We start from the raw sequence: 23,905 nt of genomic DNA, 5'->3' as shown, positions 1-23,905 counted from the left end.
TGATGTTCAATTCGAGGCCCTGCGTGTCCTCGGGTATCTGGTCGACAGGAAACAGCCAGAACCCGAGCGCGGGCCTCGCCGCCTTGCTCAAGTCCTCGTCGCGGAATTTGGGTTATTCGCAGGGGATCGGAGTCAGCACCGAATACGTCGACTCGTCCAGCCGGCCGTTCCAGTAGTCGTCCTCTCTCCGGATCGCGGCCTCGGCACCGTCGCGGTCCCGTACGGGGCCCCCGTACGCACTACACGAAAGACAGTAGCGATATGTGGTCGTGGATGTCCCCGCCAGCCGCTCACCCCCCTGCCCGACGCCCCATAGGTCCAGAAGGTGGGCCCACTTTCGCGGCGCGTCCACGAGACCGGGATCGACGTACACCTCGGACAGGTCGGCCTCGATGGGCCGTGGATCGAGAGGGAGACGCTCAAACGTCGTGCCACAGGTGTACAGTGGGTAGGACCGAGTGTGAACTGTACGGTTGGGATTGGGTCCTATTATGGCGCCTGGGATGAAGCGTGCTGTCCCCACATGGTCGACGAACCAGACTTCCTCGAGGTTATGTAACGTCTCGGCCACGGAACGGCCCACCTTACCGCCGTACTCTGCATTATCAGAGCGACGAGAGAGGGCGGAGAGACCGGTCATGTTCAAGGCCAAATTCCGCACCCCGCGCCGGCTGGGGTCGACGGCGGTTTTGAAGTGGTGTAGGAATGGCGGCGCCCATCTACCCGCAACGCCTTCGAGCTGGAGAAAGTCAAACTCGGGATTGATGTAGAGGACGCCAGCCACGGATGCCAAGTATAGCCTCTCGTCATCCTTGGCGAATTTGCACGAGAGGTGTGCTCTGTAGAAAGCCAGAGCAGCGTATCTCGCTTCCCGGGTGACGCGCAACAGCTTGCTGAACAGGCCTTTGCCCCCGGTCGAGATGGCACAGGGCGCGCCATTTTGCACCGACTTTTCGTTTCCATCTCCCTTGGCGGGGAGATTCAGGCTCAGCCTCAAGATTCGTTGACGCTCCAAGGATTGTTTCCAGATCTTCTGACGAAGCTCGGGCGGCAACCGAGAGAATGCGACAAACTCTGAACAAGACGCGGTCGCAGGCGACTCTGGGGTGAAGATTTGTAAGTGCGGTGGCAGCTGCTTCATGGCAGTGGTCAAGCACAGTATCGTAAGTTGAAATAGGCAATTGGAATGATGTTACTATCGTTGTAGAGGAACCGTTCTCTGTTCCTCAGTGTTGTTGTTGGTTGAGATGTTCCGAAAATTGAATTCATGGTGATCACCACAAAACTAGCAGATTGCCACCAAATGTAGAGTGGGACCCGGTGTGCCACCAGTGCCAGCCAATGATCGAGAGCTACGATTTCTGTGCCAACCCGATAAAGCCTATCGTGGAATATTGCAACATTCAGTCGTCCAGAGATCACATGCAATGAAACGCCAGATGTCCGTTAACAACGAGCTGATAGTCAAAACAAAGTGTTTCACAAGACCCAGAAGTCGGGTTGATGGTGAGAGCGTTCATTCATGTGGAAGCAGTCCTTTCGCTATCAGGGATAATCGCTGGGTGCATGATTGTACAAACGGTCGTCCGGGCATGTGAGTTTGTGGATGCCTGTAGATGAGGACTGTTCCCGTGTATTTGTAAGATAAGTCTTTGGCTTTCATAGGGTAGTTAGCAAGATGCTTTCTTATAAACATTCATGAATTCGCTACAAAATCTGGCAATCCAGTAGGCACACCCTCCTAGAGTCCCAACGCGTGAGCGAAGGATGGCGCATACAGAGACCTTTGCCCTGAGGCCCCTTCTTCCTTTAATCCGGGTCGTCTTCGGTCCGACTGTTCTGCTACGCGGCCCCGGCGGGCGTCGACATGGCGGACCTGGTCATCAACCCCTGGCATAACATGATGGCGAGCACGGATACTCCGCCATGCTGGACCACAGTTGAGCCTTGGGGCCCAGACTTTGGCGTGGGGAAACATCAATCAAAAAAGCCCGCGACTCCGGTCCTGAGTTTGGTTCCATCTATCCAAGACTCGGGCCAACAGGAATGCCCCCAATGGGGCGGCCGAGATCAGCTGGTGCGGCACCCAAGCAGAGTGGTTCAGCACCAACAATCACCCCTTACATGATATGCTGTAGCGAATCAACAGTATCAGCGTACGACGATCAGCTGAAAAACATTGGCCCTAGGCTTCCCAGTTTTCCATCGAAGAGTGCTCTTCAAGTCGTATCCACCTTGCCGCATAGTCGGTAATCATAGGATGGGGGTGCAACCACATTCGTATCGGTTGCTTGAAAGAGGCATGTTACCTGTGCCAGCACAGAAAGTGATGCGTGATCAGTTCAGTCTTCCCGCTTGGTGCATACAGAGTTCCATTGAGTTGTTCTCACCTTACCGTCTAGTCGGTAGTCCTCAGAAGGAGGCACAGCAATGCTATCCGCCGTTTTGACTGGCATAGACACGCCGTATACACTATCACATCAACTCAACTGACGGGTGAATACTCTGTCGGGTTCTGTCACGGCGCTCCATCGGGTGCTCTGACCAACTGAGCGAGCCCGATCCTCGCCCCCTATCGGGCAAATGGACGAAGTTGTCAAGTCACCGTCTTGACTTCAAACTAGAGCTTATCACCACCCCTTACAGGTTTGTTGGTCAGATGCCATTGTGTCTGGCATTCAAGTCAACGGCGTGACCCAGACGCGTAGGGATTTCACTGCATTCACTTCAGCATTCAATGTTGCCCCGACTACCCGGCTCTAGATATTTTGATAAATAGCCTGCGGAACCCCGGTTCCTCGATTGGAAAGAATCCACATCGAACCAAACTGCTCACCACAATTCTGAAAGTCCATTCCTCAACTTTGGTGGCTAGTTTACTAATTATGGTCCTCTATTCATCAAACTCCTCCCACCTGCTGGAGTTTAGTCGAAAGACTCTGGCAGTCATCCTGCTCGTCCTGCTACCCTCTGCTTTACTCATCCCAGCGGCGATAGTGATACCCCGCGCGGGCACGTACTTGGGTTATAGCATGGAAGATTTTGGATTATCTCTTGCTTTAATACTCATGCTCCCTGTTATGGTTGTCATACCTGCCTTGCGACGTTTGTACTTTTCTCCGGCTTCGGAGTTCAGGGGGCCGTTCCTGGCTAGGGTCTCGAGGCTCTACGAGGCGTATCACGTTTTAATCAAGGACGACTGGTACGAGAACTTGAAGGCGCTTCACGAGGAATATGGTATGTTGCTATTTAATTGAGAATACCAAGTTCACTGGAAGTGTCATCCTAACCTCAAGCTGTTCAGGTCCCGTCGTTCGGATCGGCCCCCACGAGGTCCACATTGCCGACCCGGAATTCTGTCTGGACTTCCACCGGCGCCCGGACCTCCTCAAATGCACCAACTACTACGGGCTGGTCAACACGGTGCTGGGGGGGCTGTCTGATCCCTACGACCATATGCAGCGGAAAGCCGTCATCCAGCCCCTGTTTACCGGTGACACACTGGCGCGCTACTCGGCGGGGGAGATGAACTTCCATCTCGCCGCCCTCCACGAGAAGCTCACCGAGGAGTCTATCAAGAGCCCAGGTGGTGAAACCAACTTGACTTTCATCCTATGGGCCCTGACCAATGACATCATGACCTCGTACATCTTCGGGAAGCGCATGGGCTACCTCGCGGCGCCGGACCTGGCGGCTGTTCACGATTCTACCCGGGCCTACAATGCCATTGATCTCGCCACGGTCCTGAGGACGATGCCGCCAGTGAAGAAGCTCTTTGATGTGTTGCCTTGTCTGCGAGAGCATTCGGTTCTTGGCTGGATTGACAAGGCAAGTTCTGGTCTCTTTTGACATGTGGGTGCATATTTGTGCTGATGCAGGAACTAACATCATTGTCGCTTAGCTCATCGGAGATCGTCTGAGCCGGACCAGCCATGGCGACAGCGCCACGCAGAACGAGAAGGGCAGCACGAGCCTCCTGGCGCGTCTGTGGCGCCAGCTGGGCGGCGATACGCAGTTAACAACACACGAGATGGCCCAGGCGGTTTTCATCGGGAACGAGTCCCTCCTCAGTAACCTGACGTTCCTGATCCACCAGATGATCGAGAACCCGCACTGCGTCAAAACTCTGCGGGCCGAGCTCGACACCCTCGACGTTGGAGCGTATGGTCACCAGGTGTGGCGAGATCCCAAGGTGCTGCAGCTTCGATATCTGGTAAGTCATCTCCTGATCCTCATGTGAAACCATCAGTTTTGTGGCAACACCATTCAATTTAACTGAGCTGATGGAAATTCCCCGAATCAGGATGCCTTATGCCGCGAGTCCACACGTCTCAGCTCGCCCGGGTGGCACCGCCAGCCGCGGCAGAGTACGGAGCCTGTGCGGTACAAAGACGGCTTGACGATCCCGGCCATGGTCAGCATCAGCTTCACGCCGCGGATGCTCGAGCACGACCCCGCCTTGTTCGAGAACCCCGACGCATTCATGCCCGAGCGCTGGCTCGGCAACAGCCAGAGGGTGCAGACCATGAGGAGAAATTCCGTTACCTTTGGCACAGGAGCCCGGACTTGTCTGGGGCAATTGTAAGTTCAACTCCCGAGGACCCCATCCATGCACCTCTCCAGCATAGCCTCAAGACTAACGTGGGTGTCTGTAGTATTGCGCGTCACGTGCTGAAGAAGGTGCTGGTTTGTATGGTGTATGGATTCAATATCTCAGCACTCGACGCCAGCCAGGATAGGGTGGAGGGGCCCAGGTACATCAATACGTATCCCAAGAAGGGCAAGGCTGGGTACATGAAGGTCCGGGTGACACCACGATTTGCCACTAGTGACCAGTAGATCATACGAATAACATCATGAACATGTATTATTGCTTTCATACAAATGCGTGTGGCTTATGCAGCTTCCTTCAAAGGCATGGGCTCAGTACGAAGCTATTCCGGTGATCACGGTGACGTGGGAGAAATTCAAAAATGATGGTGGATATGGCGGCTCTTTGTGGTCCCTTCTCCTTACCCCATTTGAGGTTATCCTGACAGTGACGACGGAGGATACGTGTTTTTTCCCATTTATCACAATAGCTCCAAATGAACGTCGAGGTAGGGTATGGATAATCGCTCCTCTGCCAGTGCCCTCCACCTTTTCAACGCATCAAGAAATCAATGTTTGTTTTCCTGCGCACTGTCCTCAGGGCTATAGTCTTCGCCTAAACAGGCCTTAGGGTTCCACTCATACTCTGTAGCGACATATACGCCATAGCAAGAACTATAGGCTTTCTTCCCGAAGAATATTTTGCCCTCTGCTGTAGCAGGCGAGGCTGATAGTAATTCAGTGAGCTCTCCTCGATTGTTGAAGAATTCTGAGCAGCGTTGTACTTCGATCGCGTCGCGGTACCGATGCTGCTCGATCCACTGCTGCAGCCGCGGGATGCCGAAGAACTTGGCCTCTCCTAGCAGAGCCTGATATTGTGCAAAGTCGAACTCGTGGTTACCAGCGTCGTAGAAAAGGGGAAATCTGCCGCTTCGTAGATAGGCCAGGATGTGACGAAAGATGTGGCCGTCCGAGTCGATGAAGGTGACCCCATCGACGGTTGTAGGATTGTTCCAGTCGCCCGAAAACATCGAGGCGAAGAAGGTACTCTCGTTCGTCAGTGTGCTCAGGGTGGTAGTGAACTGACACTCGCCGACTCGAAGTCGAATAAGCTGAGTTTCGACATTCTTTTCTGGTTCGCCTTGTACAGGGACGTTTTGTCGGTGATGTTCGGGCATGGTGCAAAAGGTGGACGTCACATGGGGTGGGGGAGTGTCCAACGGCCACCGGAAATGGAGGCAAATATCGCTGCAACAAACGCCCCTTGCATCGCTGACTAATCTGCATGCGGCACGGATAAACTGCAGACCTTGGTGCGACCGTGGCCGGGAGGGAGATCAACACAAAACAACACCATGCATCTCATCAAACAATTCACGCTTATGGCTATCAGTGTTCAAGAGTACAGATGGGATGATACAGTTCAATGCACTGTTGATAGATGCGAATGTTTAAGTCCAAAAGCCAACTACCTCCTAGGTCAAATTGAGTTTTCCGCTTCATTCATAGCGGCAATGTCTTCCCCCAAACACCACGTCGGATCCCAAGCGTAATCAGTCTTGATAAGCACGCACTTGAACCACGGTTTCTCCTCGTAGGTCCATGACTCTCCAGTCGAATATCCCCTGCATTCCTCATCCTCCCAACACAGGTCTCGTCTACCACGATGGTCGTTCAAACCACGGGGGCAGAGGTGGATCTTTTGTATCCCCCATGCACTGGTAATTGACAGATTGTCTGCCTTACTCGTCTCCGCGAGGTATCGTCTCATCGCATCTTCGTCGTCCAAACTCTTTGTCTCGCGCTTGACCTCCAATGCACCTCGGAACTGTTGCGTCTGGATCCAATGAATCAGCCGTGGAATCCCGAAGAACCGGACTTCTCCCAGGAGCGTTTGATACTTTGCGTAGTCGAAGGACTGCGCGGTAAAATCAAAATAGAACGGATAGTGACCAGTCCTCAGATAGCGCAGGATCTCACGGAACACCGTACCATCAGCATCCACGAAAAGCACACCATCAGCGTTGGTGTAACTCTCCCAGCGACCGGAAAGCAAAGCAGAAAAGAAGGAGCTCTCGTGCGTCAAGGTGGTCTTCCAAGTCGTAAAGCGTCGTTCGCCAACCTGCAGTTGAATGGGGGCATCCTTGTTATTGAAGGTTGTACTTGGTGTATCTTGCACGGGTGTGTTTTCGTTGCGCATGAGGCGAAGGGGAAGATTGTTGAGATTTAGGTTCATGCCTGTCATGGTGTGATCTCTGAAGCTCGTATCGCTTCTCATACGCAGCCTTGGTATTCCGGGTTGATAGTGTGAAAGGATGACGGAAACTTATTTCAGATGGGCTTTGGGTGTTAAATGCAAATCTAATTTGGCGCCCTAAGTTAAGTGGGTGATTGGAATTGATACTCAGGGTATTCCATCCTATTCTTCTGCTCTCAATGATAGTATCTTTCATTACCGATGCCTGGCCGACTGGGACTGTACTCATTTCCTTCTTTCAGCTCCTGGTTATGCACGGGAGCCTGGGTGTGACAATTCGCGAATCTGCGTCTCTGACTCAGCCACAGCATACAGTTTGAAATGAAAAATGCGACATGATCAGCATTCGTCAAGCACCATTCCGGCAAAAGTCAAGAAACAACGTCGAAACTAAAAGTCGCATGGCCGTCATGCTAGCTCTGTACAAATTAAAAAGCGCTGCAGCCGTTCAGTCGGCCCGAAGCGAAGTAGAGGCCAAAAATTGGCGATCAAAATAGTTGTCAATGGACAGTGTGGGGACGATGAAACACACAACACGGATTGTTTCATGATAGCAAAGCGGCGTAGCCTTGATCATCGTCAGAGAATGTTCTTGATCAGTCTGCTGTTTACAATGGCTGAAAGCTACTCTCCACTTCCAACGTCTGGTACTGAACCAAGCAAAAAAGAAAAGATCAAAATGGCAAAAGCTCGGCTGCAAGCCCGGACCGGTGTCCAACCCCATTTTTTTCTGCCCATTGGGAGGATCGAACCCGGGGTTGCAGCCTACGAAAACTCCCCCGATCCAGGCGTCCCCGGAAAGAGAGGTTTTACTCCGAACAGACCACTCAGCCACTATGCGAAGGAGGGGCCAGGCCCCTTCACAATGTTGTGGGTGTGAGTGCTGCTGGTAGGAAGAGCTGTTACTGGTAATTATGAGGTCTAGGTAGCTACCTATTGTTTGGTAGGTAGCTACCTATTGTTAGGTACGTAGCTACATGTAACGAGAGGCATTTCAGCCCTTGGATTTGTCGTAGTGCACTTCGGTATGATGCGCCTCCGCATAAGCATCCACGTGCGTCCCGGCGAACTTGCGAGCAGGCACCTTGTTCGCGAACAAGATGTCGATTTCCTCGTACGTGCGGCCCTTGATCTCGGGCAGGCGAAAGAACGACCACAGGAAGACGAGGAAGGCCGTGGATCCCCAGAAGAAGCCGCACTTGCCCCGCCAGTTCCATTCCACTGGACTCTGTACGTCGTGAATACTGTCAACATACTGTTCGCAGGCTGTTTGCGGGGGGACTCTAAGGGGAGATGTGCTACTTACCACCATGTAAGGGTTCAACACCTGGGACACGATGTTAATCAGTTGGTACGAGCATCGCGCCAAGACGACTGACAATGGTCGAAGGCGGATCGATGAGGTTTCCGAGATGATGCTGTACTGCGGGTATGTTAGCACAGTCGCCCCTCTGTAAAAAGTCGCAAACCCTGGGCACTCTTACGGCAAGCGGACCAATGGTCAGAGAGTATGTGAACAGCCAGAACAGACACAGCCCCCCCATGGGCCAGAGCGCCTTCTCGCCAACAGAGACATCAAGGATGCCGATGATGTACAAGACACTACTGAGGATGCCCGCGCCGGTGACATAGATGGTGCGCCTCCCAAAGTACGACAATAGCCACCACGACGCGATGGTCCCCACGAACGACATGCCCGTCGCGCCGAGCCCGAGACTAAACGAGTTCCGAACGTCCATACCGGCGCTCTTGAAGAAGAAGGTGGGCGTGTAGGCGAAGCTGCTGCCCGACAGGATCTGGCCCATGAGCGCGACGCAGACGATCTCGGTGCGGCGCAGGTCCGCGCCCCGGAGGCAGTCGAGGTAGCTCGTGCCCTTGGTCACCTCGGCCTCCATCTTGGTCGTGTGCAGCATCATGGCCAGCTGGGCGCTGATCTGCTCGTCCGACTTGCTGCCGCTGAGCCGCACGATGGCCCGGCGCGCGTCCTCGAGCCGCTCGCGCCGGACGAGGAACCAGGGGGACTCGGGGGCGAGGAAGGCGATGGCCATGAGAGGGGTGGGCCACAGCTAGTCCGTCTTTAGCAAAGGTTAGGGACCAAGGAGGTCGAAGCCAGTCGAAGTTTCTTACCCACTGGATGGCGAAAGGGATCTTGTATCCCATCTCGCCCTGGATGTTAAGACATCCGTTCAGGACCCCGGAGGCGATGAGCTGCCCGGTGGCCCAGCAGAGCTGGACATATGTGGTCAAGTAGCCTCGGAGATTGGTCGGGCAGACCTCGGATGCTGACCAAGGAATCGTCAGTAAGCATCAGGCCCCTGTGATGCAGCGGCGTCGGGTTATGGATACGGGACTTACCATAAGAGGGCGCTAATGTGGCAAAGACCCCCCAGCAGAGACCACAAAGGATCTGGCCCGCGAGAAGTACGCCCCGATTGGGCGCAAAGAAGACGACGAAGAGGAAGCAGTTGAGGATGCCCATCGCGACGATCATGACCCATCGGTAGCCGTACCTGGAGGCGAAGTATCCGTTCATCAAGCCGCCTGGTTTCCGAGACGCATGTCAGCAGCCATCCAACTCCATCACTTTCCTTGTCAGCAAGGAGCGACTCACCAAAAATGCTGCCAACAGTACTTCCCATGGACAGACCCACTTGCCACGGCCCATTGACCTGCCACTCCCCGACCTCCTCGTAGTAGTCGCCGAACTTTTGCTTGAACTCGGGGTAGGCGAAGAAGTTTCCCATGAGGATCGTGTCGTATCTACCGAGAGAGGTTCGAGTCAGACGAGTCAGTGCCAGCGTCCCCAGGGGAGTACCTCGGCGCAATTGAAACTCACCCTTCCATGATGATGCTCATCGAGATCATGATGGACCAGAAGACGGCCCGGCGGTTCTCGCGCAGGGCCTGAAGCAGCGTCTGCGCATGTTCGTCGTCGGTGGCCTGCTTGGCCTCGAGGATGGCGCTGGCTCCGAGTTTGTCCTCCAGCTCCCGGTCGGCCACCTTTTGGTGGCTGGCTACCTGTACGGAGCGATCGGTGGCCATTTTCTATCGACTGGTTGGCGATAAAGGATGGATGACTCGAGCGAAAAATGGCATGCCTAGAGGCTTGCCCGGCGAATTATGGGGGTCCATGATGGCTTTAAACCTGCGGCATCACCAGATTATCATACCAGCTGAGTCAAGAAGATGTGCTCGCCCAGGCGCGCTAGAGTAAGCGAGACATGCTTCTGTCGGGGTTTGATAACCCGAAATTTGTTAACCGAGCCCATCAGCACATCTCGTGCCATTTGTCCAGGGGTTCTCCACCTCCACATTCCCGTCTTTGGAGCAGGATTGGGGAAAGCTGGGGGAAGCAGGGATGATTGACAGATGTGGGGTTGCCATCCTTCGGGTCGGTAACCGAGTCTTCAGGGTCTGGTATTGGTGGAATTGGAGAAAATCAAAGGTTGGAATCCTACCGGCTAATATCCAAGGTCACTTTCTGGCCTTGACATGCATATTCCTCTGAGTCGTAGACTGACCGGCAGGATTACCAGGTCCCAGGTCTAGTCAGACCGCTCGTACAGCTTTTCAGATATCTTAACCCCAACACCCAAATGGATAAGCCTTATTCTCGCGAATGGGTGACCGTTGCCGGTGGAATGGGTGGCACTGTAATATCCGACGGAGCAGCGGCCCGAAATGCTACTGTCGCCACCGTGCGGGTGGAACCCTTGAAGCAGCTGTTCTCGAGAACCACGCTGATCCATTAAGTAGATCTATAAAACATATAGGTAAATGCAGTAATCTATCCCATTGTTGCTATCAGAGTTTGAGCCTCGACCAGCTTTACGAATATCTGATCACTGCATCGTAACTCGACTTTTTGAGCCCATATACTTTCATCTGCGACCGCCGCTCGCAATCATTACACCGCCTATGGGCTTTGCCAGATCATTTATGTAGAAACGATATGATGCGGAACACAGGAAGGGTCCTCCTCGGATAATCTGACCGTGATCTTAGGAATGATGCAACTTGGCTGTATTCATAGTTCAACAAGTACATAAAAGACAGTAGTGTGTGCTTAAACCAATGAGCGAGCGTATTCTCCCAATCAAATCCGTTTTGAGTAGATCTGCCTCAATAAATATGAAGTATATTCGAAAACACCCAGAGACCATGAATCGCCAGACAGTCGAAGAGAAGAACATATCCAAGGAGATGCAGAGAAAATGTTTATCTTACTGACCACATCCAATATCCCCTTTCTATTCCGTGATTCCAGATAGCCCACAAGGCACCAAGGGGCGATATTTCAAACGCCTGTATTCTTTTTCTTACGCCAAAAGGGCCAACGGCCAGAGATCCTCCCTCTGGGTCTTGATGGGCCCGCATCGCTGGTGACCGGTGCCAGTTGGCGATCAACTGGTCTCGTTGTTGCTTCATCTGCTGTCAGGAGTCAGTTACCGATATCTGCGGCGACACTTTGTCACGATACGTACCCTCTCTCCTTTTTCCTTTGCGTGATGCCGAGTCGGGTATTGTGTAGGTGGAGTTAGTTGACGGAGCTAGCAGCTCGCTGTTGCTCTTTGCGGCGGTCTCCGAAGAGCTTGCCGATACGAATTGTTGATTATCCTGCGAAGATCCTCCAAGACTGAGCGACTGGCCTGGGACTTCCAAGTGTAGCCGGGAACGGATACCTCTGCTGGGACTGGACCCTTCTGCATTTAGAAGCTCCTTATCAACAGTCAGATCAGGTTCGCCTTCCTGTGGTTTTGAGCGGCTGCCCCAGCGAAGTGGGTACTTGAAACTGTGGCCCAAAAGAATGGCGCCGCTGTCCAGAAGCTGGGGTTTCCGCATGTGTCTACCGCCGAGCTTCGGGTGCCTTGCCGGTAAGAATATCTGGACACGATCATGCCTGGTGGTGGATGTCGAGTCGCACTGGCAAGGCTCATGGAGCTTGTCTGGCACATACCAGTGAATATTTTCGACGACCCTCCACGTCTTCCCACTTTGGTCCCCGCGTTTTTCCATGATTCTGTACAAGTCTTGCACGGTCAATCCAAGAAGATCAGGTTCTTGGGGGATGTTAGCCATGCATTGCCAACATGGGTTCCCCTCAGGTTTCATCAGCTCGCCGAAGCCAGTGCCCAGGAGTGCAACAGAGTGCAATTCCCTCGCAAGGTCCACCCACCCTTCCCCTTTGACGCTTAGGTACCCTACCCGAGGCCAAAGAGTTCCCGTCTCGGTGGCAACGTCCATAAAGTCGAATCCTTCCAGCTGCCGCCTTGGCGAAAGTTTGATCCTGGATCCAACGCCATCTCGACTGTACACGTCGTCCTGGTGAGCCGTTATCTGCTGCAGAATGTGGCATATCTGCATTACGCGATCTTTGAAACAGTAATAACTTGTCTGGTGTTTGAGTACCTCTTCCACATGGTTTCCGGGCTTCATTGACATCTCCTTGGTCGAAGACGCCGCCTTCGGCCACAACTTCAACATCTGGTTTTCCTCATCTGCGAGCACATAGAAGGCGGCGTCGACGCCTGTTTGACCGTCAGATGGTTCTTTGATTTCATTTTCATCCAGCAGAAAGTAGCTCTTGAGGTGGGACTTTGTCAGCGAGCGCTTGATAAACGCACGCATGAGGTGAAGAACGGCGCTAGCTCCATCAACCAACCATGCCCGCCTAGCAGCGATGTCATAAAACAAGAAATGCCTCTCGGTGATCATCTCTAGAGTGGAAAGATAATCGTCGTCGTACTTGATGTGCTCTGGTTTATCTTTGATGCCGATTGATACGGTGGTTCCGATGTTAACGAACTTGCCCCCTGAAATCGAGACTTTATCGAAAGCAAATGTGGTACGTGGGCGCAAGAGTTTCGACCACCCGATGTCATAGCTCGCTTGCCGTGTTCCTACAATTCGTTTAAGTAAGACATACTAGTCAGAAGAAACTGTGGAGGAAGCAAACACGATTGCTTTGGAAGGGCATGCAGAAGTAGAAAAAATTGGAACACACCAAACAAAGTGGACACGTTTCCACACCAACCCAGGATGTGACGGCATCTCACTACTTGGTCGTGGTTCAAAGCCAGGGAGGCCATGGTCTCGCGAAGTCTTGGCACCTGAGGATTTTCGTATGAAATGTAGCCCCCGTCAGTGTCGTAGTATAGGTGCCAGAAAATCGTTGATTCGACAACCTCTGTTATGGCTAACATTGTCGATAAGCCTTTTAAAAAGGTGCGCCGATTGAAGTCAATTAGATATCTTGCGTTTGTAAGCAATGCCATTATCTCGATAGAGACCTCCAGGCCGGTCCCAGCTCGAATCCTGCGCGGGATGGGGTACCCATTGACGATGACCGGATTCCGGAACATATTTAGCCAGCATTGAGCTACAGAATCAGGCTCAATGTGATTAAACTCTTGGAGCTTGCCTCCAACGATGCACAAGCTATTACATATTTGTCAGAATATTTCGAACTCAAGGGTGGGCTTCACAAAGGCTAACGTACCATAGCAGTTGAGGCCTTTGCCTGCCCTCCGAAGCAGACTGAAAGTCATTGTCCTTTGCTTGGAACTCCACCACAGGTGTACATGATGCCGCAGTCGTTCGATGTGGCGACTGTTGCAAGGCAGCAGTGATCCATGCGAGTACTTCTCCAACTTCTGCAACAGAGTATGGCAACCCAGAAGCAACAACTGCAAGTTCGCCTTGCAGGCAGGTTACATCGATGGACGCCTCTGCGGGTGCATCTGCCTGTAGAAGTATATTTCCATAAGCCTTGTCATTTGTAAGTGAGTTGGTGACAGCAGAATGAAGGGCCTGAAGAATTCGTGTGCCAGTACTGCCCCATGTCTGCTCCACATAATCAAAACAAGTAGCTGCCTGGACGTCATTTCGAAAGCCTGTTACCGTCACTGCCTGCTTGAGTATATCTTCAGGTGAGCAAGAATACTCCTGCTCAAGGTGAAAATCGAAGATGTTCCATTCGATGATGCACTTTATCTCAGAACTTGGAATCGTCCCCCGGCTGAATTTCTTCTGTTGTCCTATGGTCTCCAATATGAAACCTCTGATGTGAGTCTGGATGTTGATAGGTCCTGGGCATTCTAGTTTATCAGCTACACCAATTCTGGAGCGTAGCCATTGGAAAGCCGATGAGTTATAAATCAGTTCCCTATAGGTACCAAGGTCTGGCAAGTCACCGAAAACCGCGTCATCCTCATCGACAAATTCGGCATCAGGATGATCCCCAGGCTCATCATCAAGGATATTTTCGTCTCTTTCTCGCCATAGGACCGACATTTTTTCTTCAATCGGCATCAGATCCGGATCGGAGTATTCTTGAAGAGGTTCATTGTATCTTTGTTCAAGGTTGCTTATAATTTGGCTTGATTCCAGTTAGCAGAGGTGAAAATGATGAACCATAGAAGCAAACAAAAAGCAAATACGAAATATGATACGAATATTGGACAGAAAATAGTCTCCGCAGGAACACACCTTCGATATCGATGAACCAGGTACATGAGTTTCCGATGCTCCGATTTATTCCCATCTGCGCCAACAATAAATGAGAATGCCCGGAGTAGTTCATCAAACTCGGCTGATACTCTCTGGAATTCTGCCGCGTCAAACCCGGATGGCAATGACTGGAATAGCTCATCTGCAAAAGCCGAGACGTAGTCCAGTATAACCGGGTCCCGAAGGCTGTCCGTATCGGAGTATACAGTTCGCAATTCGTCGTGTTCCACTAATTCGGCTACAGCGCCTAGGCTTGCTTCCAATTGCGCTGGTCCATCCACTTTGCTGTCGTATTGGGGCCTGTTGCTGCCGTAACCTGAGTCGGTAGTCTGATATAAAGTCTCGGGAATTCGGCGGTCCGTTTGACGTTCATAACCAGGAGACGTGCGATCTTGTGTCGTTTTCGCGATTTCTTGCTCCAGCCTCCTCATCGCGTTATGCCCTTCTCCATATATTAAGGGCATATGGACACCAAAGACACCTAATAGTGCGTATGACATGTCCTCTGGTCGCCTCGTTTGACGCTCTTTCATCCAAGACATTCGTTCCTCGATCGTAAAAGATGAGAGTGGGGCGCCTTCAAGTGCGGAAACAGGTATCCCAGTGATCGTCTGGATTTGCTGTCGAAGGGATGATTTACTTCCGAGGTAGTCGCCACTGTTCGAGTAGAACTCCACATGGCGTGGAGCAAGAAGTTCTTGGAGCGTCCATCCCCGAGTAAACCATCGAGCCACAGGAAAATGTGTCTCCCATTCCGATGTCAGGACATCATCTAACAGGACATAGCATTTAGCTGCGTTTTCGAACCAACGAAACAATGAGTTGATGGCCTCATTCAATTCAGCACTGCTGCTTTTGTCGAGACAGCACGTATCTACCCATATGTATTCGAGGCCATCCTGGCGTGCTCAATTGGCACAAAACCCGAGCTTAGCATAGCCTGCCTTTTCAGATGCTCTCCCGTCTTGCAAGTCGTCGAACGTTATCTCATCAGCGGACCATGTATGTGACAAGATGGCGTACTCTGGTGTCATTGTCTCGTAGAAGATACCCGTCAGCTCGAGGTCGCCGGAGTCGCGTACTCGCAATAACCGCATCGTCTCGATACCGCCACTGCGGGGAAGTGGTATAAGGCCTATCACGAAAGGTATGTATTCGGCACTCAATATCAGAGCGGGCAGGGGTTGGACTAGGTTTGAGAGCGACAAATATTGTTGGACTTCGACCCTGGATCTTTTGGATGGCCACTTGAAGAACTCAAGGGTGTTGAGAACACACTTGGGATTCGAATGCGGGTTTCAAGTGAAGCTGTAGCCTGCTCTTGTCATTTCTGTCAGCAATTAGGCAATAGAGCCTCACAGCTGGTGGCAGTTGACACCACCCCCGAAGCGTCCCCAAGTCCATTTAGTCCACTTATTGGTGATTAATTGCAATTTGCAGCTGATGGAAATTCAACTTGAACATTAAATGCATGAAAGATGAAACTTCCAGATCCTGAAATTCGAAAGAGAGATCTTCAACCTAATCTTTATGTCTTGTAACTCGCCCTGCATACTGATATGCCAAGTATGCAACATCCCTCCGACTAAATGCGCTTCATTTCAGGGGCATGCCTACGCCAGGTGCCCCACCTTGATAAGGTTACAGTGGGGTGAATTGGCGTCTTATCAGCCCTTGACAACAGGACGAAAAAGACACCGGCATCAAATCATATACAGCACTGCACAGCAAAATGGAGCGAAGAGATATCGATGGAGAATGGGAGTCGGTCATTGGGCCTATGCCAATCGATCACCCAATTGGCAAAGTCGCGTATGATAGATGGGGGATCTCCATCTACGAACATACCTACGACGGCCTGGTCGCAACCCGCCTCCCGCGCCCCGCGCTGACCAAAACCGGTCGCGTCGCGAAGAAACAATCCAAGAAGCCCCAGAAACAACCGCACGCGTACTGGAAAGCACAATGCGCGTTTCGCGGCCTGTCTCCGAAGGGGTCGATTGTCCAGCTGCAAGAGCGTCTGGAGGGACACGAGTTCGATCCCATGCTGGAAGAGTTCAAGGCCCTGGAGGCCAAGGCCATGACGGAGTTCACCGCCAAGAACGACCAGGCCGTCGAGGACATGTGGATCCGCGAAATGACCGACGAGCAGAAGATGGCGACGGATCTCCGACGCTACTTGGTGGAGACGTTTCCGGCGGGCGCGACGAGTCCGGAAGCGGTGGTGGTGCAAGGCACCCGGTCTTCGGGGCATTCTTGGGCTCGGGGAGTGCAGAACTTGGCCAGAGATCTCGGGCTCGAGGCTCGGATTGTTGAGGTGACACCCGACCCGGACGAGCCTTTTGAGGTAGCCGATCGACGATGGGTCGTCGTTGGGCCGAAAAAGCCAGGGGTGGTCAGGGCTACACGTCCGGTACTGCAAACAACCGAGAAGCGACAGGTAGAGAAGCACCAGAGGCAAGACGCCGAAATGGCCCGAGAAGAAGCTAGGGCGGCGGAGCAGCAGCAAGAATTGAGGGCCGCGCTGGACAAGTGTGAGGACTGGGATGTCACCGGCACCTACAAGATCAGCTGTCCGCACATTGAAGAGGAGTGGTCAAACCTGACAGAGGGGCAAGATCTCACCATCGCTGTGTACCGGGAACGCACACCGAAAGGAATCCAGATGTATGCCAAATTCGACTTCATCGTCGCTGCCGGGGTGTTCCGATTCGAGCGTCACAGAAAAGACACGAAAGTGTCCGCACCCAGCCGGGATGACACCAAGAAGAGAAAAAGGGAACAGAACAGCGAAGATGGAGAGGAGAGCGAAGTTGAGGAGGAGAACAGCGAGGATGGAAGTATCGAGGAGGAGGAACTTGAAGTTTCCGACGAACCGAGCCGGAGTCCTACGCCCGAGGCATTCTACTTTGGGTCCATCCCACTGCCATCGGCTGAGTGTCGAACGTGGAACTACCGGTGGCGCGGGAATGACATGGGAACCAACGAAATACATCTGTACTCGGACCAGAGACTATTTGAGGTAAAGTGGTATGGACCGCGAGCGGAGAAGCTGAAAGGCACCTTTGGAGGCGATTTTGTCAAGGACTGTACCTTTACGGGTGTCAAGATTGGGGTAGGTGCGGACCTCGAAGATATTAACATTGCGGAGGAATGGACCGATCGCAACGAGCACGCGCACTACCTTGCAAGTCGCTGGTAAGAGCTGACGGAGGACCTTTCAGCCTCAGGCGCACGTGACTGCGGCATTTGGATGGTGGGCTCCCGATTGGAAATCATAACAGTAACTATCACTAGTAAATCTCATCCCCGGTGGGTTGGTAATTGAGTTTCGTAGTTGGAAACTTGCGTTGGCAGTCCTCTGTTCTGAGTTGGCGCCGTCGGTGCGGGATCTCCACACTATGCCGCGGAGATCACGCGGTGACGTTCGCGGATGCTCCCAGACCTCCTCTATGCGTCTCCGTGACGTCAAGTCTCCATGCTATATTTATCTTAAATTGGACGTCCATCCTTCTTGACGCTCTTGGAACTCTTGACCTTTCAGTTTCCAACTTCAACTCCAAGATCTCAAACCTCTTATCAAATACCCAGGCCCCCCTTAAATCATAAACACCATGTCCGGAAGAACTCACCAAGGTCGCTCGGTCGCCGACCACCTCGAAGACGATGACGAGCGTCAGTACAGACAGGAAGATTACGCCGAGGCCAGGAGGAACACTGGCCTGAATATCGAAGCATATATGACCAACAGTAAGACGACGATCCCCATGGGACATGTTCCACTCGTCCCTGCTTGCGGCTTGCTGCCCAAGGTACTGATACCATGAATAGAACAGAAGGCACAGCAGATGAACATGTTGGCCGATGCGGAGGTGCGTATGGCTCAGGAACGCCGTGGGATGTGATGACATGCTGATGTCACCGCGAGATCAGATCCAGTACAGAATCGCCCAGCGGGAGAAGAATGATCCACTATACAAAGTGAGTATTTAACACAGACTGTCCCTTATTTTTCGGACAACAGTTTCTAATCGACTTGGGGCTTATAAAAGGCGACACGAAATGGCAATAAGCCGTCGTGGGGTGCCCGGATCGACGCGGAGATCCTGGCCGAGGAGCACGAGATGCTGCTGCGAAAGAAGAAGGCCTAGAGACAGAGGACTTCAAGACAGGAAAGACGTATGATGATGTTGAGCTTTGTCTTGTATATGGAAGTGCAGTACCACGAAATCAAAGAATATTTCAAAATGTCTACCCAAACACTTCCATCATAAAGTAATACTCAATCCTCGTCCCCTCCGCCCGCCCCCTTGCCGTCAACTGCCGGCAGTGATCCGCCAGAATCTCGCCAATGATGGGCGTACCGCAGAAGAACACGCCGACTTTGAGCTCCTTATCATCATTATCGACACTGTCACTCTGCCCCGGGTCCCCCCTCTCCTTCCTCTTGTTGAGGTAAGCGCGAAACCTCTCCATATCCTCGTAGTGCCTGTCCAAGATGCCCACAAAGTCCGGCCGCCCCAGCCCCGTCCGGTTGAGGAGCCCTGTCAGCGGCGAGGCCGGGTGCTCGGGCGTGCGGTGCTTCTCGAGCAGCCAGCGGTAGACGTGGGTCGAGATGTCGGCGCCCCGGCGCTTCTTGGTGACGTGGGTGTGGATGTTGATGTCGAGGTGGCAGTCTTCGTGGCTGTCGTCACTGGAGGCGTGATGCCGCTGTTGGGACCGGGCCACGGCGTTCAGCAGGTCCGAGAACCAGAGCAGGTGGTTCCGATCCCGCACCATCCAGTGGAAGTCGACGCGGCGGTAGTCGGGGGCGGCTGCGACCTGGGGCGGGGCTCGCTGGGATGTTGATGTGGGCTCGATTGCCGTGGCGTGTGACACGGCGTTCTCGCTGCCGCTTCCGTGATGGTCGTTTCGTAGTTCGTCTTGTCCTGACGCCCCGCTACTATCGTCTTGCCCTTCACTGTCGTTCACGACGCTATCCTTGACTTCCGATTGCCCATGGTCTCTGTCGTCTTTGGCCTGCAGATCTGCTAAGATCCCAGAAAAGGGAGTGACGCCGATCCCGGCCCCGACGATGATGGTGTGACTGAAGTCGTAGAAGCGCTGCGCCGGGGCGCCGAACGGCCCATTCATGCCAATCTTGATTTCGACCGCCTTGTCTTTTTCCCCCAGTTTTCGCAACTTCGAGGTCCAGTTGCCGTCAGTCTTGATGTGCAGCCACAGGTCCTTGCCCACGCAGGTGGAGACGGTGAAAGGGTGCCATTGGAAGAAGCTGATGTCCGGGACTTGGAGAAAGACGTACTGGCCAGCCTGATACTGCCACATCCTCGTGTGGGGTATGGTAGCTTTGATCTCGACCGTCTCTTCGTCCAGGACCTGGAGCGTGGCCTTGATATGGTGGAAACCAAGACCCACCCGGATAGTCCGTTCGAAGATGACGAGGAGGGTTGGAAACGCGAGGAAGTAGCCCAGCATCGGCCATTGAAACAGCCCCAATGCCCCATGAGCCGTGAGAAGTCCGATAATGGGGAACATGAGGAGATGGAACAGCTGAAACAGCTCATAGTTCTTGCTTCTTATTTGAGGGATGCTGAAAAGAGATAGCAGGTAGAGAAGTCCAAGTGCAGTGATGCCAGTGTACCCCGGCAGCGACCGGACATACTCGACATAAGGACGCGGAACCATGTCCTCGCCGATAAGAACCCCGACAGCATCCTGGTTTTCCGGGCGGCTGCCCCAATTGAAGGACCCGGAAAGGTGGCCAACCGCGTGCAACGTCGCGAGCGCGATGGCCACCATCGAGATCCGGATGTGAAAAGCCTTCGACAAATCCCAATTGATGAACCGAGATACACGCGTCGAGCGACGCATGAATGTCGCGAAGTACCGCGACATGCTCAACACCAAAAAGAACAGCGTCGGATACAACGCCCCCGCGCACGTCTTGGCCAGCACCACGCCCCAGCCGAGCGCGGCCTGGTACTGGGGATCCGTTGCGTACTTGACGCACTGCCAAACCCCAAAAGCGAGCTGCATCGCCACGACGAGGCCGACGAAGAGGATCTCGTTGCCGTGCACGGCCCAGTAGGAGCGCACGCGGCGCCAGAGGCTCAGCGACTGCACGTAGCGCTGCTCGTCGTCCTGGGCCCGCTCGGCCTGCTTCGGGGACGGGATCTGCCAGGACCGGACGCGCTCGGCGAACTGCGCGCGGGGGATTCTCTGCTGGTCGTCGCCGCCGAGGAGGCTGCGCAGGAAGCGGTGGCGCGCCGCGTCGGCGCGGGCGTCGTGGTGCAGGTGGTGCGGCTGCGGATTGGGGGCGATTTCGCGGTGCACCAGGTCCAGCCGGTGCTCGACCTCGCTGTAGTCGATCAGCCCATCTTTGTTCTTGTCGAGCTCATCCAGAAACCGTTTTATCTCCTCGTCATCCAGGTACTTGATGTTTTCTTCGTCAGCCATGCGTGCGGGTCAATTAATGATCGTCTAGTAGATGAGGTAAAGGTTGGGTAAAAGGGAAGGCCGCGGAGTGCGTGCAACGCGACCCGCATCATGTTTTTTGTATTTGTTGGAAACATCGCATGATGTTAAGATAAGGAGACGCGACGTGCCTTGAAACGTCCCTTTTTGCCAATTGGCAATTGCGTCACTAGTACAGCTTTTGGTGTTGTGGCCAAGAGAGTCCAAGACAGCCAAGTCGACGAGTCCATAAGTAGCCCAACCATAATCCTTGGCTCCGGATGTTCAGAGCCGATAGCCACCTCCCCAAATTCTAAAAAGAACTCTATGTGCTGATAGCCATGATGTGAAGCAACCCAGATGATAATTAGGTCACGGTTGGCGTCGCACACCAACACTGCCCTCGCCCTTGACAGCCGTATACTAATTGCTCCCGTTCCCCCCCTCCAACTAGTAATCTCGATTTTGTTATATCCTCTCATGGCAGCTTTGACTTTTGTTCACGCTCGAGAATGGTCTAAGGCGTCGGCTCCTGCTTCCTTAGCACCTATTTCATCTTTGGCTTTAGGTTCTGCTCCGGGTTGCCTCCGAATTCCTTGCTCCACCTGAGCCACGGCCTCTGCTATTTCTTTTGCGCGGTTTTCTCAGTCTTTCTTTTTACCCCCATTTCCCACTAGGTAATATTGTCTCGTCTTGTTCATGGCAGCTTTGTGCTCTTTCGTTTGTTTGTTTGTTAAATTGATCTCTACCTAGGAGGAGGATCCATAGTGTTGGGAGGAGGTGAAGAGATTGAATAAATTGATGAGGAGACTACAACTATATACATGTGGGAGGATGTCCAGCCTTATATATCCATATATCGTAGGATATGTGTATCGATGTTTCACACTCCAACACATAGACTCTTAAAAGCAATTTTCATCTGTAAGGCTGTTTCCCTTCATCCCCGCTTCTTCTTCCTATGTCATCTCCCTTGCGACCATGTCGCGCGTCAAGTCCTCATCCTCAACAACATAGGGTATCGTATAGTGATCCGACGAAGCGGCACCGCCACCGTCGTTCCCATTCCCCAAGTCACCACCGCCGGCAACGGTCGGCGCAGAGAATGTGAGCTGCGTCGGCTCCTCCGAGGTTAGCCAAGAAGATGACTGCCTCTCGATTCTTGGTTGCCTTCTTTCTGCTTCTCTACTCCACTCCTCCGATATTTTACTTACTCTCTCTTCTGCTTCATTCCTTCCTTCTATCCTCGCTTCCTCAATATCCTCACTAGCTATCGTAGAATCGACATATCCTCGTTCCCTGAGTGCGACTTCTCTCCTGTACCGTTTTTCTATCGCCCTGAAATGATCATCGAACATTGCCCGAATCCCATCATGCCCGGCCTTAACAATCCGTAGAACTGCCAACTCGGACTCGGAATCCGCGGGGGTCGATGCTGATCTGCTAGAGCTCTTGCTTTCGCTTGAGCCTCCGGAAAGCAACTCATCGTAGTCCACGTTTGGGAGAGTGAATAATGCGAGGTCCATCTGATGTTTCCCAACATGGCTTTGGTAGCTATTTGCTGAACGGATTGTTTCCTCGCAAAGCGGGCAGGGCTCTGCAATCCACAGTGTCCTAGGTCGCGACGGAATAGAACCCGCAATTGCCGTCTCACCGTGATACTCGGACGTGTGCGCAACGAAACTCCTCCAACTTGTGTAAGGCGTGTTACACCCAGCAAAGCAATGCCATAACCTCCAGTGTTGTTCACGCATGTGCTGCATCCAGTCATGCCGCCTCTCGAACTGTTGGGTTACCTGTGGGCAGTCTTCGTGGAGGCATATATAGCATCGAAGATCTCGAAGTATGTGTCTCCTGCAGCGAGGTCAGCTTCTGACTACTGACTTGATCAGAGTATATGCCATACTCCCACTCTTTACTCGTGGTTACTGCTATCATGGTGTAACAGTAAGGGCATTCAAAAGGTCCTCGTTCGGACATCGCCGGCAACGGTGGTAATCTACCAGACTCGATTGTAATCGTGGTCATTGTCTGCCCGCTTTCAGACTGGTAGTCCTCGTCGATGAACCTAGGCTCGTTGCTAGGGCCGTCTCCGTCCTTGAGCGCTTGGGGAATGGACGACGCAACAGTACTTTGGCCGTCATTGGCGAGCGAGGTTCCACTTTCCAGTCGTACATGGCGTGCCTCCCGGTACTTAAAATACTGACGTCGATAGGAATTTGCTTTTCCCAGACGCGCACAGATAGCACTCGATGCCAGAGGGAATTTCTCTTGAATATGAGCAATATCCATGGCGTGAAAATAGGTAGTGTCCGTCTCTGCTGCCGAGAGCGAGAAACGGTCATGTGGATGTGGATTCCGGATGGTGGCAGAACACTTGAGTAGCGAAGTTATGATCCTTGCAAGATTTGATACAAGACCATCCAGCTCTTCGATGTCATCGGGCATGACGGGCAGAGTCTCATGGCTCTGCATGGCTGCTGCAACATCGATGGCTTGGCAACTGTCAACACACCCTGCTTCACAAAGTTGAACAAAGCGACGTGAACTTACCAACATCGAGCACTCTGGTCAGAGTTTGCAAGAACCCGACAAATCGATTCCGGATTCCAGAAGCCTCACGCAGCCTATACTGGAGAGAACTTCGTCCAGATCGCGCTGCCCCACTGTTCTTCATGAACATCTCAAATCTGTCACGCTCATCTTCGATCCTCTCATCAAGACCATGGATCTTCCCGTTCAACCTGGCAGATCCATCAACGAGTTCCTGGAACCGGTCAGAACACATTATTGCATAGACAGAAATGCCTTCCACAACAGTGTCGATGGCTGCCATTGTTTGGGCTGCTGTCAACAATACGATGCGCAGGAAACACCGGTTAATGTCGTTCCGTAACGTAATTGCCTACGAAATACGTTTGTCTAGATGATTCCAATGCTAATCACGTGTGTACCCCTCATTCGATGCCTAAGAATTCAGGTTGATCGTTGATACTTGATCCCCGCCCGTAAGCAGTCCTTGATTCGGCGGTCGCTGTCAGGCTTCCCATCCTCGCTTGACAATCAATTGATAGCAGTGAACTGATCGTTGATGTG

The 23,905-nt window shown here is 52.8% G+C and overlaps 10 protein-coding genes across 10 annotated transcripts; 3 read left to right on the top strand and 7 right to left on the bottom strand.

Annotated features, from left to right (window-relative positions):
• Positions 1-112: 112 nt before the first annotated feature.
• Positions 113-1,141, bottom strand: PG985_001530 (uncharacterized protein; the record flags this gene model as incomplete). Its single annotated transcript, XM_066821299.1, has 1 exon — positions 113-1,141. One exon carries the CDS (start codon positions 1,139-1,141, stop codon positions 113-115), a length of 1,029 nt encoding a protein of 342 aa, XP_066692178.1.
• A 1,744-nt stretch (positions 1,142-2,885) lies between these two features.
• Positions 2,886-4,839, top strand: PG985_001529 (cytochrome P450; the record flags this gene model as incomplete). The annotated part of the gene is made up of 5 exons (XM_066821298.1): positions 2,886-3,237; positions 3,305-3,807; positions 3,902-4,213; positions 4,304-4,581; positions 4,656-4,839. 5 exons carry the CDS (start codon positions 2,886-2,888, stop codon positions 4,837-4,839), a joined length of 1,629 nt encoding a protein of 542 aa, XP_066692177.1.
• Positions 4,840-5,159: 320 nt separating this feature from the next.
• On the bottom strand, positions 5,160-5,768 carry PG985_001528 (uncharacterized protein; the record flags this gene model as incomplete). Its single annotated transcript, XM_066821297.1, has 1 exon — positions 5,160-5,768. The coding sequence occupies one exon, from the start codon at positions 5,766-5,768 to the stop codon at positions 5,160-5,162; it is 609 nt and encodes a 202-aa protein (XP_066692176.1).
• Positions 5,769-6,070: 302 nt separating this feature from the next.
• On the bottom strand, positions 6,071-6,835 carry PG985_001527 (uncharacterized protein; the record flags this gene model as incomplete). Its single annotated transcript, XM_066821296.1, has 1 exon — positions 6,071-6,835. One exon carries the CDS (start codon positions 6,833-6,835, stop codon positions 6,071-6,073), a length of 765 nt encoding a protein of 254 aa, XP_066692175.1.
• Positions 6,836-7,841: 1,006 nt separating this feature from the next.
• On the bottom strand, positions 7,842-9,889 carry PG985_001526 (uncharacterized protein; the record flags this gene model as incomplete). Its single annotated transcript, XM_066821295.1, has 7 exons — positions 7,842-8,075; positions 8,154-8,270; positions 8,332-8,913; positions 8,975-9,129; positions 9,203-9,388; positions 9,459-9,607; positions 9,684-9,889. 7 exons carry the CDS (start codon positions 9,887-9,889, stop codon positions 7,842-7,844), a joined length of 1,629 nt encoding a protein of 542 aa, XP_066692174.1.
• Positions 9,890-11,281: 1,392 nt separating this feature from the next.
• PG985_001525 (uncharacterized protein) lies at positions 11,282-14,787 on the bottom strand (the record flags this gene model as incomplete). Its single annotated transcript, XM_066821294.1, has 4 exons — positions 11,282-12,747; positions 12,852-13,285; positions 13,347-14,225; positions 14,336-14,787. 4 exons carry the CDS (start codon positions 14,785-14,787, stop codon positions 11,282-11,284), a joined length of 3,231 nt encoding a protein of 1,076 aa, XP_066692173.1.
• A 1,301-nt stretch (positions 14,788-16,088) lies between these two features.
• PG985_001524 (uncharacterized protein) lies at positions 16,089-17,558 on the top strand (the record flags this gene model as incomplete). The annotated part of the gene is made up of 1 exon (XM_066821293.1): positions 16,089-17,558. The coding sequence occupies one exon, from the start codon at positions 16,089-16,091 to the stop codon at positions 17,556-17,558; it is 1,470 nt and encodes a 489-aa protein (XP_066692172.1).
• A 412-nt stretch (positions 17,559-17,970) lies between these two features.
• On the top strand, positions 17,971-18,507 carry PG985_001523 (uncharacterized protein; the record flags this gene model as incomplete). Its single annotated transcript, XM_066821292.1, has 4 exons — positions 17,971-18,106; positions 18,188-18,228; positions 18,290-18,337; positions 18,409-18,507. 4 exons carry the CDS (start codon positions 17,971-17,973, stop codon positions 18,505-18,507), a joined length of 324 nt encoding a protein of 107 aa, XP_066692171.1.
• Positions 18,508-18,607: 100 nt separating this feature from the next.
• PG985_001522 (uncharacterized protein) lies at positions 18,608-20,812 on the bottom strand (the record flags this gene model as incomplete). Its single annotated transcript, XM_066821291.1, has 1 exon — positions 18,608-20,812. The coding sequence occupies one exon, from the start codon at positions 20,810-20,812 to the stop codon at positions 18,608-18,610; it is 2,205 nt and encodes a 734-aa protein (XP_066692170.1).
• A 956-nt stretch (positions 20,813-21,768) lies between these two features.
• PG985_001521 (uncharacterized protein) lies at positions 21,769-23,645 on the bottom strand (the record flags this gene model as incomplete). Its single annotated transcript, XM_066821290.1, has 3 exons — positions 21,769-22,406; positions 22,606-23,304; positions 23,363-23,645. The coding sequence occupies 3 exons, from the start codon at positions 23,643-23,645 to the stop codon at positions 21,769-21,771; spliced, it is 1,620 nt and encodes a 539-aa protein (XP_066692169.1).
• Positions 23,646-23,905: the final 260 nt, after the last annotated feature.

Source organism: Apiospora marii (assembly GCF_038362585.1).
Source record: "Apiospora marii strain CBS 49790 chromosome Unknown utg000001l_segment0_segment0, whole genome shotgun sequence".
Taxonomy (NCBI): Eukaryota; Fungi; Ascomycota; class Sordariomycetes; order Amphisphaeriales; family Apiosporaceae; genus Apiospora; species Apiospora marii.
Note: the sequence above shows the minus strand (reverse complement) of the source record. Positions and strands in the feature narration are given on the sequence as shown.